The sequence below is a fragment of the Gastrolobium bilobum genome, unplaced genomic scaffold (genome assembly GCF_033153095.1).
Source record: "Gastrolobium bilobum isolate Gb01-03AN ecotype WA unplaced genomic scaffold, APGP_CSIRO_Gbil_v1 utg6496, whole genome shotgun sequence".
Taxonomy (NCBI): Eukaryota; Viridiplantae; Streptophyta; class Magnoliopsida; order Fabales; family Fabaceae; genus Gastrolobium; species Gastrolobium bilobum.
The window spans coordinates 17,440-36,806 of NW_026898615.1; the positions used below are offsets into that span (position 1 = coordinate 17,440).

A 19,367-nucleotide genomic window follows, 5' to 3' on the forward strand; every position below is an offset into this window, starting at 1 on the left:
AGAGGTTCTCATTCCCAAACATGCTTGGTTTTGAAGAACCAGCCTGCTTTATTCACATTGATTATTAATTACAAACACAATATTTTTTATTTTTCTTTCCATTATAGGCGCTGACTATGTTTTTTCTTTTTTCTTTTTAATATTCTAGATCTGATAAATTGAAAGATGTAATACTTGAAGGGTTTTATAATTCTCATTTAACATGAGAATTACAATTTTCTTACGCACCTTTCGATTTCCATGCTGACATGGGTCTTGCATATAATTTTTTCTAACACATGGGTCTCACGTGCTTTTTATCTCTACAACTTGAGATTTCAATTCTCCTTCAACACGAGAATTATAAAACCCATACTTAAATTATCAAAACACAACTTACCTCCGTAGAAAAATTTATAAACGTACATGTGAAGTCGAGAAGATTCACATGTTGAACTATAGTGGAGAAATTGTACCATGTGACATTAGAAATGTTCATCTAATAAATTGTGATCGGTAGATCTGAGATTAAAAAAAAAAAGGGTGCAGTAAACAAATAAAGTGAAAAAGTATAATTATAGATGAATGAATATATTCTCTTTTAAAGTTATTTGCGTTTTAAATATTCCTCCTTCCACCAACTTTAATCCAAATGGCTAAAGGCACGGTGTAATTGATAATAATTGGATAATAATAACAAGAAAATATTATAGGGATCGGAGGAAAAAGAAGATGAAAAGCATAAATGTAATCATTATTACATTATTCTACTCATATCTTTTAGAGTTCTATTCCCCTTTTACTTGTTATACGCAGCAAGTGTGTAGGCACTCACCATTAGCCTTCAAAAGCATAGAAACGTTGGGCAACCCTTGTTTTGGGGACTGATGAAGTAGGTATCTGTTGTTTCTTTTATTAAAATTTTTCTTATTGTTTTAAATAAATAAATAACAAGTCCTAAAATATTTGAAATATAAATATTTTTAGAAGGAAGAGTGTTATTCTGTAGGTTTTCATACTTAAAAAAAAAAAGTTACGTGTAATGACTTTCATATATGTATCGTACATAGTTATTTGTGGAATATTATTCTTTCATACAGCAGCTATAAAGAAAAGATCTACTTCAAAACCAAATGTTCATCATATGATATAGTGGAAGTCAAGGCTCTAGGCACTATTGCCAGTGACTTGTGTTACAGGTCATAATGGGGCTGCTCAAGCATGTGGTCATGTTGTTTCTCTTAGTATGAGATCTGAAATAATTAATGTGCCCTAGCATCTTATGCGATTCGTTTTATTTTAGTTTAAATTTTAAAAAACATACAACGGATGAATGTAGAGAAGAGAAATAAAGCTCATTCTAGCAAATCAAATTAGAATTGTAGTAATGTACTGATAAAGAACAGAGATGATGACAAGTGGAACCAAACCATCTAATTAATCTAATACTTAGTGGAAGAAAATATAGAACAGAAAGCTAAACAGCATGTAGTAAAAAACATTAAGAAAATCCTTATATAACAAAAAAGCTAGTTCCTTGTTGCTTCCATTTTATTTTCAATTCTCAAAAAGGAATTACTCATCTGCTAGCTTGCTAGAGGCATTCATGGTTCAACAATTCAATAAATAGCAGCACCAAACTCTTTAGCTTGCCCCTCCTCTTCTTACTTCACCTCTTTCCTTGTCCTCCCTAAGCCTTTCCATAGTAATGGAGTTAAGCTATCCTTCAGTTCCTCTTCTCTCCATTTTCCTTTTCCTGCTTCCTTCTTTGATCTCTGCTCAAGTCTGCCAGAGAAACTGTGGCAAAGAAATTCTTAAGTACCCATTTGGCAGTGACCCTGGTTGTGGCGACCCTCGTTTCCAACCACATGTTACATGTAGCCAACAAAAGCTCACCTTCACCACTCACACAGGTTCCTACCTTGTTACCTCAATTGACTACACCAATCAAGTCATATATATCTCAGACCCCACCATGTCAACTTGTTCTTATACTGTGCCTAGCAAAGGTTTTGGCTTAGATTGGGATGCCCCATTCACCTTTGATGATAGTACCATCTTTGCTCTAGTAGACTGTTCTATAAATTCATCATCTATATGCAAATCAAATGGTTATGATGATGGGAACAACTCAAAGCTTCTATGTGATCAGGGGACACCAATTTGCAGTCTTTTATATTCATGCAGTCCTATTAGTACTATCAACCTCCCAATCTCCTCATGCTGTGTTTACACACCAGTCAATCTTGGTCCATCGTTTGAAATGGATCTGCAGAAGCTGCAATGCCCTTCATATACAGGATTTTACAACTTCAATGATCAACAATCTGATCCTGAAAAGTGGAACTATGGAATAGCACTCAAGTACAAGTTCAGTGTCACAAATGACTATCCCAGCTCATGTGCTGCTTGTGAAAGGAGCTATGGATTCTGTGGGTACAATGGAGCCTATAATTCATTTATCTGCAACTGTCCTAATGGGATTAACACAACAACAGATTGTTTCTTCACATCAAACTATAATAATGGTTTAAGAAATGGTAAGAAAAATTGCTCCCTATCTTAATTGTCAATTGCAGCCTATCATTCTTTCATTTGTAACGCTAAAATTATGTTGGCCCTTTTGTTTTCAGGGATTGCATGGTTGATCTATCCTATGGCATGGTCTCTGGTTTGGTTCTTCTTGTAGGTTATGATGAATGGTACTTAACAATCAAGCTACTGACCCAAGTAAACAATCAAAATACTTCTTAGGGGTTTCATAGCTTTGAATGTAGGGAACTTTCATGGTTAGGGGAGGAAATTATGTATGGCTTTCTTGGTTAAAAGAATTAGGCCATTCAATTCCTGTGTCCTCGGGTGGCAGATGTGTGCACGTGCAAACAGTAATTTGAATCTCCTCTTAGTTCATTAATGTTTTGCAATCAGTGAATGCCAAAAAAAATGATCTTGATGGAATTATTAATAGATTGCCTTCATGATGTGCACCTAAATAACATTATGTTCAGCTCCATTATTATTTAACCATATGAATTCACCACACCTTTTTTTTTTTTTTTATAAAGGTAACCAATTAGATTATAAAAGTGAAAGCTTCGTGGACCATCAGCAACATTTGAGTTTGTGATACAGCTAGTACAGTGAATCTTTAAAGTGTAAACCTATTGAAGGTTGTATGGATAATGGATGGATAGACAATAAGGGATATGGAATGGGGTTCCAAGTCTTTGGCCTCTATCCACGAACAAAGAATCTCTTTGTCAAATGCTTTTATTTTTCTTTATCTCTAATAACCTGAAAAGCTGCAGCAAGCTTTATACCTACATTTTATTCTCACACCAATATGGCACTTTCATCACAGCTTAAAGTTTCATCTAGAAAGCACCTAACCGAACAACATATACATACATACGCTGATACGCATGTTAACTTGTATTAGAATAAAAAACATACCAATTTTTTTTTAAAATATGTATACACATACCGAATTCAATCTTTAGTAATTTTAAAAGTTAATACGATTTTGTAAATAATAGAGTGAGATTTTTTCGTGCATCTTCAACCACATTAAATGTTAATGTCACGCGTTGGTTCCTAATTAAAAAAGAGGGTCACCTATAAAAACTAAAGTTATAATTTAACATATAAGTCATTGTCACATCTTTTTTTTTTTTTTTCGTAAGTCAATCCTTTTCTATTATACATACATGTAGGATGAATACGGATCGATTCAACAAATATAGGGTTGGATCGGATCACACACCATTGAAGATGATTGGTGTTGATAAAGAGAAGGAAGATTGAGAGGAGGTGTTGTTGAGATGTTGAAGTTGGTGACGAGATGAGATAGTAGTGAGATAGACACCTGGGTAGTTGGGAGGAGACTGAAGGTGGTACTTGCAATGCACTCCGACACTAAAGCCAGATTAGTATTCAATATGATTCAAGTATTCAAAGAAAGATGTCTTACTTGGGTTGAATGCATCTGTATATATAGCGTAGAATGCCTTGCTTCATGCCATCTTTCATCGGGCTGTATTCATTTTCTTTGGTTCAGAAGTCTAAGGTTGAGCTAGATTCAGTAGATATAGCTGCAAACAAGTACTGCCATTCAGTAATTGGTTTCAAGTTATGGTCAAGTTGCTTGAATGATGTTTCCTTTCATGTTAAATCATTTTGACTTGTCACCAAGCAAGAGAGATTCTCATTATGCAGGATGAGTTGCCTTATTGGCCAAATTTGGTGGTTTTAGGACTCTGAGTCTTTATTGGATTGAGCCTCTATCTCGCATATATTAAGTCCAGATCAAATAGATAACGTTGTTATCATATCTACAAACAATAGAGATTAAATTGAGAACGATTTTGTATATAAAAATCAATTTAATTTTCTTAAGAAATAAATTGGATATGAGCGTTACATGTTTAATTCAACCTGTTACATGTTTAATTGAACCTATCATTGAACGATATAGTATTGAATTATTTTCATATATTGTTACAGACTTATTCATGTTAAGGTACTAAATACAAAATCAACTAGCAAAATATACATATGGCATAATTTGTAAAGCTTTATATGCTCCATCTTGAACATGTTTCTATGCATCGAATAATAAAAGCAACCAAACAGATGCTGCTAATTTAGGGTAAAAGCAAGATTAAAAAAAATCCAACTAAAAGAGAAAAGACAAAAATAACATTCTTAAAATTTGACTATGTCGACATCTCTCAACTTTGCGAATTTGGAAATGATTATTTTTTTAATTTTTTTTATTTCAGACAAACTGGGATAAAATGGCAAAAGAGAACTATTAGGAAAATTTTCAGGTTTGCTTGATTGCGTTATGTTTTGTTTTTTTATTCTTAAAACTATTTTATGGAATAGTTAATGAAATAAGTGTTTTATGTATATTTTGTGTTTTTAAAGTTAAAAGTCAAAATACAAAACAAAAACAACTTAGACATATATTTTATAAATTTAATTCTAAAAATAAAATTTTTTTATTCTGAAAATCAAAAAATTTATTTCTAAAAACACAGTTTAAACAGGCCCTTCTTTTTTCTTTTATCTTTTTTTTGGGTCAACGTTGGAAGGAGTTACTGACTTTATGGCTTATGCATAAGCCATAAACTCCAGACTAGAAGCCACTTTAGATTGATGCGACCGAGTCAACCTAACAAGATTCTTCCATGACCAGAAGTCTAGTAGTCTGCGGCTCTGAGCTAATGATTGTTTGACCCGGGAAGAAAAGGAAAAAAAAAATCATATGATTAAGATGATTTGTTCCAACTTCTACATGAATTAAAAAAAATGTAGAATAAAAAATAATGAATTATTTATTCCAAAATTTCCACCAATAACATGGCTTTCCAACTTCTACAATAATTTCTTAAATTTTTTTATCTTTTGACATATAATATGTAACATCCCGGGCGCAGACGACGAGGGCGGGGAGTGATCGCCGGTGCGAAAAGGCATGGACAAGCGGCTCTTGACAGGCTTCCAGCGGGGGGTTACATGCATGAATGAATCGAATCGACACCCGAAAGAGAGGGATTTCAAAGACTGTGAAGGTGTGAGACTGCACAGATTGAGATAGTTTATAAGAATTAATTGGTACTACCTATACTAACAAGATGCATCTACTTTTCGGTAGCCCAGAACAGAAAAACTCTACAGTTAAGCGTGCTTGACTTGGGACAATTCTGGGATGGGTGACCTCTTGGAAAGTTTTCTCAGGAAGTGTGCGAGTGAGGAAAAAGCACACTGAAAAGTCTCGTGTTAGTATGTGGGGATAATCATTGATTCTTGAAGCGGCCGGGCATTACAAGTGGTATCAGAGCAGGCCTTTCTTCCAGTACGGTGTGGTTCGAGGACGAACCAGGCGGAAGCTGGTGGGCATGGAACATCCCGGGCGCCGACGAGGGCGGGAAGTGATTGCCAGTGCGAAAGGGCATGGACAAGGAGCAGTTCTTGACAAACTTCCAGCGGGGGGTTACATGCATGAATGAATCGAATCGACACCCGAAAAAGAGGGATTCCAAAGACTGCGCAGGTGTGAGACTACACAGTTTGGGATAACTTATAAGAATTAATTGGTACTACCTATACTAACAAGATGCATCTACTTTTTGGTAGCCCGGAATGAAAGAACTCAACATTTAAGCGTGCTTGACTTGGGACAATTCGGGGATGGGTGACCTCCTGAAAAGTTTTCCCAAGAAATGTGCGAGTGAGGAAAAAGCACACTGAAAAGTCTTGTGTTAGTATGTGGAGAAAGCCATTGATTTTTGAAGCAGTCAGACATTACATAATAAGAGTTTAATTTTAAATTTCTGAAACCTGCCTAAATCTGAACTTTACTTTGAATATCTCATGATAGGTGAAATAAAATATAATTAAATAGAATAAAATAAAACAAACATTTAAATATTTAATGAAGTAAAAACATTTATTACGGAAATTAAAAAATAAAATAGTTTCATCTTTATCTCATAAATCGAGGCAAAGAAGAATATATATATATATAATTAGATATAAAATGAAATAAAATAGATTATATGTTCCATTCCATTTTAACATAATGTCACCCATTCCATTTCTTCTGTGAATACATACTATAACACTCGGCAACTTGCAAGGATCAACGACTATCTCCACACACTAACATCAGACTTTTTAGCGTGTTTTGTCCTCACTCGCACACTTCCCGGAAAAACTTTCCAGGAGGTCACCCATCCCAGAATTGCCCCAAGTCAAACACGCTTAACTATGAAATTCTTTCGTTCCGGGCTACCGAAAAGTAAATGCATCTTATTAGTATAGATAGTACCAATTAATTCTTATAAATTATTCCCAACTGTACCGTCCCATACCAACACAGTCTCTGGAATCCCTCTCTTTCGGGTGTTGATTCGATTCATTCATGTACCCCGTCGCTGGAAGCCTGCCAGGAGCCGCTCCTTGTCCATGGCCTTTAGCACCGGTCTTCTAAGTTTAGTTTTATCATAGTGGTCTCATGCTTTGGCTCTCCAAAAAAAAAAAATAGACAGGCCTTTAGAATTATAGAGGTAAAACGGTACACCTCTTCATACGGTAGCTACAACTTAAACCGCAAGAAAAGAAAAAAAACTGCAAAATGAAGTCAAAGCAGAAAAATAAATTTATTCTGCTTCTGTGACACAAAACCATCATTTTGTTCCTTCACTGATTGCTATGGTATCCAACTTCAACACTGTATATATGATGATATACATAGGCCATCTATACTTTTAGGTGTGGAGATGAATCAAAATGGGGGGAAAAAACAACGAACAACTAGGTGATGTATCAAAGTTACACCCCCAACTCCCTCCTAAAACTGTGTATTTACAGAGATATATGTTTTAAGACCATAGAACTTCACCATTTGTCATCTCATGTTGCAACAGAGTGGTTTTCCCTGAGTTTGCAATTTATCCCACATGCAGGTCATTTGTCTTGGTGATTGGTAATGTGCAGTGTAGTAATCTTCAATGCATCCAAATTGGCAGAACTTCAAGCTGTGCACATACTCTACTGGTCTTGAGTTGTTGAACTGCTCTACCCACATTCCCATGCTCACATCCTCCATTTTAAATAACTGCACCGCAAAACATAAATATATGCACAAAATAGAAGATATTAACGCATCCATACACATGCATGCGCGCACACAAATACACAAGAAAAGATTAATTTGCAAACATACTTTTAATCTGCGCTTCTCAAAGTCAGAAACAATGAACTGAGCAATGTCAGATGAGACTATGTAACCTGGACCATTAGCATAGGTAGGATACTCTTCCTCTACCCATTCCTGAAAGTTATGGGGGGAAAAACAAAATAACAGTCAGTAGTGTTTCCACACAGAACATGAGATGACAATCGAAAGTCAAATAAGAAACCAATAGTCCAAGACAATGAATCTCATAAATATCATTTTATATTCAATTGAAGTCATATTAAGTGAGACTCTGCTAATCATCCACTCAGAATAACACAGCAAGCACAAAAAATAAGTTGCAGAACTTTAAGGAAATGACCTATAAATCCAAATGTTTCAACTGTCAGAAATTTGTCCGACAACAAATGTCAAATGATTTCACTTAAACAATTTTAAAAACCTGACCACATGTATACTGATTTTATACAATAAAATATTTGATCACCAACATTCATTATACTTAGAACATCCAAGATAAAAGTGGTAATTGTTTTTTTTAAGGGAAAATATTTTCTCATGTTGTAGGAGAATTATAGGGACCCTTCGATTTTCGTGCAGCAATTTCTTTTTTTAATAGATGTGGGGCCCCTCACAAGATGTGTCTATAACATAATAAAATTTTCTCCTACTGAGAAAATTGAAACCCTTTTTTTAAATGGGCTTTATTAGTCTCCTTTTAAATAAGATAGTTATCTTATGTTATAGAGATAAAATGGGTGGATCCCACCATTACAAGAAAAAAAAGGTGGGGTTCGAAAATCGAAGTGAGAGAACATGAGAAAAGTTATCTTATGTGAAAGGAGAGTAATATTTTCCTTTTTAAATACTAAAATGCAAACAATAAACCTAAAAACAGTCATGGAAAGTTAAAATCCTAGTACACAGTTTGGGTAAGTAGACAAAATGGCAAAATTAATTGGATTTCAATAACCACCAATGCAGCATCTCATGAATCATGATAATTTACAGCCATGCACTTGAAAAGGACTAGTAAAAGCAATTGTTTTAAACCCAGATTCCACATAATAAGTATATAAAAAGCTAACTACGTATGATAAGCAGAACAGGCATGAACAGAAAAATAAAAGCAGATAAGCGCTCCCAAAAGAAGAGAAACCAAGAGAAAAATTATACCTCATAAGTTACAGCCCATTTCCCATGGCGTAAAGGCTTATGGTGGTAATTCATATTTCCCATGTACAGACTTCTTTCACTTTGAACTTGTCTTAATTCGCTTATGATAGAATCCACTCCAACAAAAGTGTCATCGTCACACTTCATGATATAGTTAGCAGCCACTGAACGAATCTGCAAAGAAGCATGTTTAATAACTACCAATAATATAGCAAGATAAAAGAGTGGGTAAAAACTTGAAATGTATATATAAATAAGCAACATTTTGTCTCCTCTCCCATTACTCACCCCGTATTCACAGATGGCTATGGTCTTCAACACAACAAGGTCATAATGATCCATGTATGGGACTATAATAATATCTCCAAAATACTCTGCTTCTTTCCTTATATCCACATTTATATCCTTTCTTGCATGCTATGATATGAGAAGTGGAAAAATAGTAAGATCAAAACACTATGTATTCACAGAAGTTTATCATTATTTGAGGGTAGAGAGGATGCAGTCACTCTTACCAAGGCTACAAAAAACCGAGTCACAACATGTGATGATTTGATTAGCTTATGTTGCATCCAGGACTTTCTCACTGCCATCCGTTCAGCAAAATGGTTGCCAGCAGAAAGGATACCAATGAAAAGCTCCACATTCGCATTGAGAAGAAGAGGAGCTTTCCACTGAGGAAGCAATTCAAGATGCATCTGTGGAGCAAAGCTAGGATGTGAAGTAGGTAAGGAAGCAGCAAATATAGAGTGCACATCAACATCCCCATTTATGGATAGTCCAGTAGCATCCTCAAGAGCAAAGCCCTGTGAAATGTGAATATAACATAAACACTCAAGACATTCCTGCATTCATACAGTAGAAGGAGATATGATTAGTGTTACCCACCGTGCGATAGGGAAAGGATGTCACATGCCTCCCATCCACACTAACATGGTAACCTTCCAAGCCAGCACTTATGGTGAGAACAAATAATTTCCCCTCTGCAAAAGGAAATGGCCAGTCTATGGTCACCTTCTTTTTTCTCCCTATCAGTCTGTTTAACCACCATGTTGCCTTCCACTCTTCCGAATGACTATTGTCATCACGAATCCACTTCTCGCATTTCACGTGTCCATCAACTTCATAAAATCAAGAAAATCAGCAAAGACAATCAATGTCCCTTGGAACAAGACGCTTTAAAGAACAACAACAAACAAGCATACAAAATGTTCACATTCACAAAAGAGAATCAAAATGAAAATAATGATAACAGAATGAAATCTCTCTAGCTCTTTTAAGAAAAGAAAAAAATGATCCGCAGGTCAGCGTAAAGTTTTTTACACCATCCAATGATGTGCATCACTTAAAAAGTAAAAAGTTTTGGGATAGTCGTTATGATAATCAAACTTATTCTATAATTTGGCAAAACACGATCGTTTAATATTGTAAAAAAGTTGGATCAAAACTAAATCCTTTTTCATTTCTCTAACTCACTGCACAGACTACAAAGTGAATTGCAGAATACACGAACCATGTCCATGGAACTAGAGAACTAAAAACTACTATGAATCTGCAAATAGACTCCTCACAGTCATTTACAATGAAAACTACGAAATCAACTTCCTACCCCAATGAATCAAGCAAATGAATCTTTGCAGCATATTTGGCAAACCCCTTATCCCAAATTCCCTTGATGCAATTGAAAAATCAAAGACAAAACACATGATCATGCATTTTGAAAACCAAAACCACTCACCAGTTTCCTCATCCACACGAGACCTCCACCCCTCACACCTGAGAGCAGAACCCCACTGCATCCTATAGCAAGTGTTCTGCTCAATCACCGGTTTCCCACTCCAATCCCCTTTCAACCTCGGGTTGAAATGCAGTATCCTCGGTGGCTCCTCCTTGTCCACGGCCTTCAACCCTTGCAGCTCCATCATGAACTGTGACACCATCACAGCATCATCACCATCCCTCAACACCGCAATCTTGGGGTCACGCTCCGCATGAGCCCAACGAGGGGTCCCAACAACGGTCACGTGAGACCAAAGGGTCAACCCACAAGGCAACACCATCACACCCTTGAAACGCTCCCTGAACTCAAACCCAGACAGCGAAATCGAATCCCTACAAGAGTCCGAACCGTTCTCAACCTTAAACTTCGCAAAGCTCTCAACTTTCCCACTTTCCACTTCGCCCCACAGCTTCTTCCCCGTAAGCCAAGCATGCTTAGCAACCTTGTGCAGTTCAGAAACCTCCGAAAAGCTCTCGTTGAAGCTCAAGCTGGAAACTTTCTGCAACAACGATCCTCTGGGTACCCCAAAGGATTCCCCTGAGGGTCGAATTGCATGTTGGGTTTGGAGTTCTTCTTGCAACAGTGGCATGGGCATGGGCATGGACATGGGCAATGCGTCGGTGAGAAACCCAAAAGCACCACCACTTTCAGAAGAGACAGAGCCAAACCCAGCTCTGAAAGCAAGAGGGATTTCGAAACTCATGAAGAGCATGTAAAGAAGCATCACCACCATGAATATTTGAAGCAGTGTGAGCCTGTTGGGTAGCACAAACGGGTCCATCTTCACCCTCTTCATCTTTTTTTTTTTTTTTCCTTTTCCCACCACCACTCAAAGGTTTAAACTTTTCTTCCCTCTTCCTAAACCCAAAAGAACAAAATCAATGGGGTTGTTGAGGTTGTTTTTTTTTTTTTTCCTGGGTTTGTTCAACGGTTTTGGAAGGTTTTTAACCCTAAGGAAGAAAGCACCTGGGGCAAGCAAGTAAAGTTTTCTTCTTCTTATCAAATGAATATAAATGCAGAAACAGAGAAAGAGAATGAAAGCCTTTTGGATGTCTTTGTATAAAGTTCGAGAATTTGTTTTATTAATTTGAAATATTTAATTGTATATTTCCATACAAAGCAAATTGAAGAAGATCACGAATCTACAGTTGCCTTGGGCATGAAAATGGAGGTTGGTATTCTTCATTAAACCTCAATTTGGAACCTGAAAACGACATCGTCAGAAGGAGCAGTAGGGCCACTCACCACTGCAGGCAAACGCATGTATCATAATCAGATATTCAGAATCTCTTAAACCAGAATTTCATTTAATTGATTACCTATTAAATTTCTTTCTTTTACTTCCATATATTAAGGAAATTAATTTAAGAGCATTTAATACCATATCATATAACTTCCATATACTTTTGGAAATTTTTGTGATCTTTTATTTAATATTAATATTTTGTGGTTTTTTTAATTCAAAATATTAATTAATTATTTCATTAAAAAAAGTGAGTGAGTGAGTGAGAGAGAATCTAATTGATTATGGCCTGAAAAATTCCATATATGGGATAGCCTAAAGGCGGACAGGTGGTCATGAATTGCTCACCTCATTGTCCAATTACCGAAATTGGGTCGGTGCTCAACTTTTATATTCTTTCTTAGGTGAATATAGTTTCTTTCCATCATAGTACTAATAAAATATTTAATTGCTTTTATTGTATTTAAATAATAAATTTATCGTTTCTACTTTATCTCCAACAAACTTAAAATTTTGAAAATTTAAAAATTTAATGAAGGATATTTTAATAATTTTATTTATTTATTATTATATAAATTTTATTAAAATATTTTTCATTAATTCTCATCATTCTCAAAATGATGTAATTATAAAGTTTACAAGAAAAACAATAAACCCTTAAATGATTACCTTTAAACAATAAGTCAACAACAGAGTAGGGAATATTACTTTACATAGAAGATAATGGCAATTTATAATTGAAAAAAAGAAAAGAAAGAGGTACTAGTGTATTCTTGTGTATTCCTTTTTGACACAAGAATACACTAGGCCACAACCAAGGCAGGCTAAGATCCAATATATACTAAACAAACACTAAAAATGAGGAGAGAAAAAACATGGAAAAGGAAAAGCATAACAACAACATACTTTCATTACCCAACAGGTTGAATACATTACCAACCCATCATTTAACCACGACCACGCCACGTCTATATCAAATTATTCTTCCAACGATCTCACCTTAACTCATAATCCTTCGAGGTGGTTAGCAAAAAATATTAAGTTTAATTTATTTATTTTTGATATTATCAATCGATTCATAGATTACTCGTGTAATTTGATTTAAGTCGGTATAATCACATCGTTGAACCAAATATTTAGTGGTGTAATTTTAAGTTTTTTAATAAATTAATTGACCTTGGAAATATTTTAGTTTAATCACTTTACTTTCTCTCAACTTACTCAAAGTAAGTGCTCTGTTTTTTTTTAACTAAAAAGTGATTATAAACTATAATGTCTGCGCTGTTGAGTTATATTTAAAGTTCAGATGAGAAAAATTACTCTTATGTTATATGTGTTAAATTTCTCTCTTACACATTCTTCAATAATTGTGTCATTTTTTTATTTTTTTTTATTTTTATTTTTCAGGTGGTGGAGCCCACAAGTTTATTTCTATGACATGAGATGAATTATTTCCTTTAACATGAGATTAATAAAATCCAAAATACATGTACCTTTAGAAGTATCTAATGAATATTTTTTTGGAAAAAAATAACATTTTAGAATCAAATAGAAACTCAAAACGTGAAATATGGGGTGCACCACGCTTGACATAGAACTTTGGAACAATATTAAAGTCAATCAAACAGGGATGGAGCATGCCCAAACTATTTATAGTAACTGATTAATGAAGTCAATAATATATTAAAGCTCTTAAATTGGAGTTCACTTACTTCAAGCTTATAATAAATGGTGCAATTGAAGGGAAGAATAAATAAGGCATTTTTTTTTATGTAAGAGAGTATCGTGTGGCTAAAATATAATTGTGAGAAATTAGAATTTCAAGACATTCTTAACCACACCAATTGGTCAATCAAGTGTAAATTAGTAGGAGTTTTTTCGTGCTGCGCAATAGTGACTAATTAAATAATCACTCACTTTCTTAGATACTAACAATGTAATTAACTTTATTTTTATTACACCAATCAAAAGAACAAAAAATACAGAAATTAAAGTGATACACAAGATTTACGTGGAAAATTCAATTAGAAAAAAATCACGAACAAGATCAAAAAAAAAATTCACTACGTGGAAAAAATTACAATCTCTCTCTAAAATACAGTGTTATTAAACTCGAACCAAGCATCTACCCAGTCGAAATACTGGATCACTGGTCGGACCGGTTGACCAAGATATATATATATGTGTGAGTGAAGAATTAGAATCTGGGGTGCAACTTAAGAAACATCAATTTTTCCTGCTCACTGGATGCATATGTAAAGATTTCACAAAAAATCTCGAATCTTGAAAAATGAAAACAATAGCTCTTCTTCCTGATCACTGGATGCATAAGCAACATATAACCCAAGCTAATACCATCAATATCAGCAAATTTCTAGAAATAAGAATAACTGAACAAAGTAATTACCATAACTTCAATTCTTCCAAAGGAGTAGTTCAAGCATAATAACTATTAAGGATACATATATTATAACCCCAACACCAAATAGATCCATCATCTGTCAACTCACTAAATAAGCTCAAAATATACCCAATAACACTTTTACAGTTTTACAAGTTCATAATTACTTAATAAATTGCACAAAATAAGTACAAATAAATAAAAATGTACGCTATCACTATGCCCATGGTGCCAAAGTTGTGTCAATGAATTCAGGCCCACCGAACTCATCCAAACCTTGACCAACATTGCTTTCATTTTGGGCATCATTATCCTCATCCTCATCCAAATTTAATTGATCTATGACAATTAAATTTTCATGTAAGTTACTGATAAATATTAAGTGATCAAAATCAAATTGAACAATAAAATTCTAATTATTATGTTGTACAAAAGCATACCAATATCATTTGCAACTGGTGGAACAACATTCAAGTCTATGTTTTGACGTAAAACTTCCTCTTCTTCATCACTTAATAATGCTGGTGACATATCCAAAATCCAGTCAAAATGCTCCTCAATTATTACCAAATCAATTGGGTCATAATTTTGACGCTTCGTTTGATCCCTATTTTTTTTTTTGATTTTCAACATCAGAAAATTACTTGCACATATTTATATGTATAATATAACAAATGAATGTAAACAATAAATGAACATAACAATACCTTGTTTGCAAATTCAAGTTGCAACAAATATAGACAAGATCATTAAACTTTTTATGGTGCAACCTATTTCTCTTTTTTGAATGAATATGCTCAAATATACTCCAATTTTGCTCACAACCTGGGGCACTACAAGTTTTGGCTTACGATACGAATTGCTAATTTTCTCAAGTTCGGTGCACCAAAGCCATAACATTCCCATCATTTTATCTAGAATGTAATAAAAAAATTAGTATTTATTAATTCATACTAATATATTTTTCAGCGATAAGTTAATAATTTTACCTGGCATCACTATATTTCGTTCACGTAAAGCTGATTGCCTTCCAAAGTCACCTTGAGCAGCTTTGAATATCCTCATCTCATTTGTCAATTTAGCTTGCAACTCAGAATTTTCATAACCATATCTCTCAATGACATCCAAAAGGTCAGATGTTGCGAACTCATATTTTTCAAATTCATCTACATTGAAATGATATCCTGGATTTAACCAATAACCTGCAGGATATAGATTTCTACAAAGTTGTGAATCCCAACGAGTATCTAAGATTTTCAAATATGGCTCCACCTTCTTCTTATTTCTTTAAAACCTCCTTTCCATCTCCTCTCTAGCTTTAATTATGGCCTGATAAAGAAAACCCATGGCAGACTTATCTTCACTATCAATAATACGTAATACATGTACAAGTGGCTCAGTAAGTTTTACAATATCAGCACATTGTTTCCAAATTTTAGAGTCTAACACTTGTTCCAAAAATCTTTTTGCCTTGACTCCTTGGAATAAACTGAACTTGTTCAATTTCTTGATGTTACCATTTCTCTTAGTGAATCTTTTTTAGCCAATATACTTTGCAAAGCAATGAAATTTGTGGCAAAATGGGTTGGAGCTGGACGAAGTATTCCTTTCCCACCTGAAAATTTTCTCATCGAATACAATGGTTGACAATGTTTATAAACATACTTGGTGATTCTTGCAACATACCTCTTAAAACATAACAAAAACATGGTAAAAAAACAAAAGGGTATCTCAATTTAGCCACAAACCATTGTAGCAAGGCCTCATCAGAGGCAGAACCAATCACCATGCGAGCATATGCTGCATCTCGATCATCGGCCAAGAGCTTCAACTCTTCCCCAACAACAACGTGGAACAACTGAGGGTGATTTTGCAGAAGACCACTGAGGAACTTTCCCACCAAGGATCGTGGTCCCAATGGAGAATTCAAGATGCTAAACTCGTAGTGGCTAGCTTTAGCACTTGCTTTGACCCTGATGGGTCTGCGCCTAAGGTACAAGGAAGAAGAAGAAGAAGCACAACTAAGATGCCTTGTGAAAAATTCTCCAAAAATGGGTAGACTTTTATCATAGAGATGATGCTAAAACTACAGCTCAAAGATGTGGCATTATTATAAAAATAAACCCGAGAAAAAAATCTACATGAAGTTTTTGATCATTAATACCTCTCTTTTGTTATCTGAAAAAATGCAAAGGAAAAGGAAATTGTCGTTGCTCCTAAGCTTGTGCTACAAACGACTCCATTGGGTAAATGTGCTTTCAAATCTTGATACCAAAAGAAAGCAATGGTGGTCGTGGGATATAACTAGAAGAAAACAAGATACAAGATACAAAATCACAACAAAATAAAAAAATTAAGGCTACACCCATATGCAAACAAGGGTAAACCATAGAAAGAAAAGAGGGAGACATGAGAGACTCAAACTCACCTAGAAGTGACAGATGTAGGCGGCGAAGAAGACCACCGGGAGCGACGCAGTGGCGACAAAGAAGACTAGAGATTTCACTAGGTTTCACACGGTTTAGGCGTTTAGGAATTTCGCTGGGTTTAGGGATTTTTTAGTGACATATAGTTATTTGTGTGATTTTTTAAGTTTTTCATTTTTTATTTTTTTACTTTGACCCGGACCGGTTCACAAAACCTGGAGGGTCAACGAGACCCCGTAAAAACCCGAGTATTCGTGCGGATCGTGGGGCTTGATTACTTTTATAGTCCAATAGCTGACCCAAACTGATCACCCAACTGGATCACCGGAACCCGGGTTGACCCGGCCGGCTGGGTCCGAGTTTAACAACACTGTTAAAATATAAGGATAGAACAATATCACTCTCTCTTATATTAGGAAAATACGCCTCACTCAAAATACAACTCAAGAAACACTGAGTTTTCTCTCTAGAATGTGGGAATTTTTGGATGCCCAGAACAATGAGCAATGCTACCTATTTATAAGAGAATTTTTTTTGCATTGTTTGATATCTTTGTGTTTCACACTACTCCGCATTCTTCAACTTTCCAAAATTAGCACAATGTGTTATGCTACTTTTCTTATATGAATAATGACCCTCAAATTTCAGCCCCAAAAGTTGCTTTACAAAGGTCACATCTTATGTCAATCTCAAACTTAAAGTCACTTTTTGTGAGCTTTCAAAATCTTTTTTCTCTTGTTAGTTCCATGCTGCTTACGTTTCTGATAGACAATAAAACGGTCGACATCATATGAACTTGTTAGCATTGATCGGTTTTGTCATGAAATCTGCCAGGGTTTTTTTTGGATATCCACACTCCCTTTCTTTATTACTTCTCTAATAAAGTGGTATTAAACTCCTATGTGCTTCATCCTTGAATGAAAGGATAGACTCCTTGCAATGTGCAAGGCAATCTAACTGTCACAATGCATAGTAATTAACTTTTATTTATGCCTGAGTTCTTGCATTAGCCTTTGAATTCAAATTGCTTCTTTGCATACTTGAGTAGATACTATATATTCGACATCTATAGTAAATAAAGCTACCACAGACTGTAATTTGGATAACCAACTTATTGCTCCTCCAGCAAGTGTAAACACACAACTTTTAGTAGATTTTCTTTTATCAAGATCACCTACAAAATCTGAATTAACATATCCTCTGACAATAAACTCTTATCCTCTATAATATAATGCAACGTACAAGGTTCCTTTTATGTATCTCATGATCCTTTAAACAACCTTTCAATGCCTTTTACCAGGATTTGCAATGAAACGACTAACCATACCAACTGCTTGAGAAATATCCGGTATTGAACAAATCATTATGTACACAATGCTTCCATCACCTCCGCTTCATTGCTAGGACTCATACTTGATGATAATTCGTAATTGATAGGAAGTGAGGTAGAAATCGGCTAACAATCTTACATGTTGAAACGCCGCAAGATTGTCATCAAATTATTCTTTTGACAAAGCCAAATCTTCCTATCTTTTATGTCTTAGTGAATTCTCATCCCTAAAATCTTGTTTGCTGGTCTTAAGTCCTTCATATCGAACTCCCTAGCCAATTGTGCCTTCAATTTTTGGGTCCAATTTTGGCTGGGGCCTACTACCAACATATGTACAATGGTATAATTATGTAATCATTTTCACCAACCTCTTGTAATATGTACAATGGTCTGAACTGAGCCTATTATATCCAAGGAAAATTACGAAGGAATCAAATCTTCTGTACCAATATCTTACTTTAGATCGTATATAGATTTGGCTAAACTGCCAACCAAGTTTTCTTTTTCCTTTTTCTTCAAATCCTTCTGATTGGACCATATAGATCCCTTCTTCAAGTTTTCCATGAAGAAAAGCAATTTTTACATCTAGCTACTCAAGATGTAAATTGAATGCAACAAATATAGCGAGAACTACTCTGATAATGGTAAGTATGACAACTGGAGAAAATATCTCATTGAAATCAATACCTTTCTTTTTAGCTCATCCTTTTTTTAGTAGATCAGGAAGACAAAGTGCCCAAAAGAAAGATTACAAGCAAAGATCAAAGACCAACAAGGGTCTTAGCTCCTCACGAGCACCTAACAGTAGAACAAAAGCTTCCTTAGTAGAAAAGGCTAGTTTAGCTAGGAAGTCTGCATAAGAGTTACTTTCACTTCTCGTATGTGAGAAGATGACATTCTAATCCTTATTACACCAACTCTTGATACTCTTCACCAACCGGTGTTGACAGCAGTCCTCATAAGCACTGGTAACAGTGAGCTCATCCTTTAAACACTAATCTTGCATGTTATCGTTCCACCTGATCATTGTCATCTCATTGATCTTATAGACCCATTTCTGGAAGTGTAACAAGTTCCTATGTTTTGTTTCTATATAAGACTTCCATTTCATCTTGCATTGTTTCCATCCACAAATAAGCATCTGGATTACTAACGACTTCGTTAAACAGAAGACATTATGCATCAAGGTTTTCCATAACACAGTTTGAGTGCCACGATGGTGCTCTTATTTGGTGCATTGATCGTCAAAGTTCTATATCATCATCCTCATGTGGTTTTTGTTCTTGTGCTCTAGTTCAACTTCATAAGAAACATCTACTCCATTATT

The 19,367-nt window shown here is 35.0% G+C and overlaps 2 protein-coding genes across 2 annotated transcripts; one reads left to right on the top strand and one right to left on the bottom strand.

The window, feature by feature from the left end:
• The first annotated feature begins 1,528 nt into the window (after nucleotides 1-1,528).
• Nucleotides 1,529-2,854, top strand: LOC133317679 (wall-associated receptor kinase-like 20). The gene is made up of 2 exons (XM_061519546.1): nucleotides 1,529-2,519; nucleotides 2,613-2,854. Exons 1-2 carry the CDS (start codon nucleotides 1,688-1,690, stop codon nucleotides 2,666-2,668), a joined length of 888 nt encoding a protein of 295 aa, XP_061375530.1. The 5' UTR covers nucleotides 1,529-1,687; the 3' UTR covers nucleotides 2,669-2,854.
• A 4,334-nt stretch (nucleotides 2,855-7,188) lies between these two features.
• Nucleotides 7,189-11,764, bottom strand: LOC133317675 (hydroxyproline O-galactosyltransferase GALT6-like). The gene is made up of 7 exons (XM_061519541.1): nucleotides 10,599-11,764; nucleotides 9,749-9,981; nucleotides 9,376-9,666; nucleotides 9,149-9,277; nucleotides 8,861-9,034; nucleotides 7,712-7,819; nucleotides 7,189-7,603 (listed from the first exon to the last, which is right to left on the bottom strand). Exons 1-7 carry the CDS (start codon nucleotides 11,434-11,436, stop codon nucleotides 7,394-7,396), a joined length of 1,983 nt encoding a protein of 660 aa, XP_061375525.1. The 5' UTR covers nucleotides 11,437-11,764; the 3' UTR covers nucleotides 7,189-7,393.
• Between the last annotated feature and the right edge of the window lie 7,603 nt (nucleotides 11,765-19,367).

Coding starts and splice junctions, on each gene's coding strand:
- LOC133317679 (XM_061519546.1), top strand. CDS start 1,688: ATGGAGTTAAGCTATCCTTCAGTTCCTCTTCTCTCCATTTTCCTTTTC. Junction 2,520..2,612: donor TAATAATGGTTTAAGAAATG/GTAAGAAAAATT, acceptor TTTTGTTTTCAG/GGATTGCATGGTTGATCTAT.
- LOC133317675 (XM_061519541.1), bottom strand. CDS start 11,436: ATGAAGAGGGTGAAGATGGACCCGTTTGTGCTACCCAACAGGCTCACA. Junction 9,278..9,375: donor CTCGGTTTTTTGTAGCCTTG/GTAAGAGTGACT, acceptor CTCATATCATAG/CATGCAAGAAAGGATATAAA. Junction 7,604..7,711: donor TTGAGAAGCGCAGATTAAAA/GTATGTTTGCAA, acceptor TTTGCGGTGCAG/TTATTTAAAATGGAGGATGT.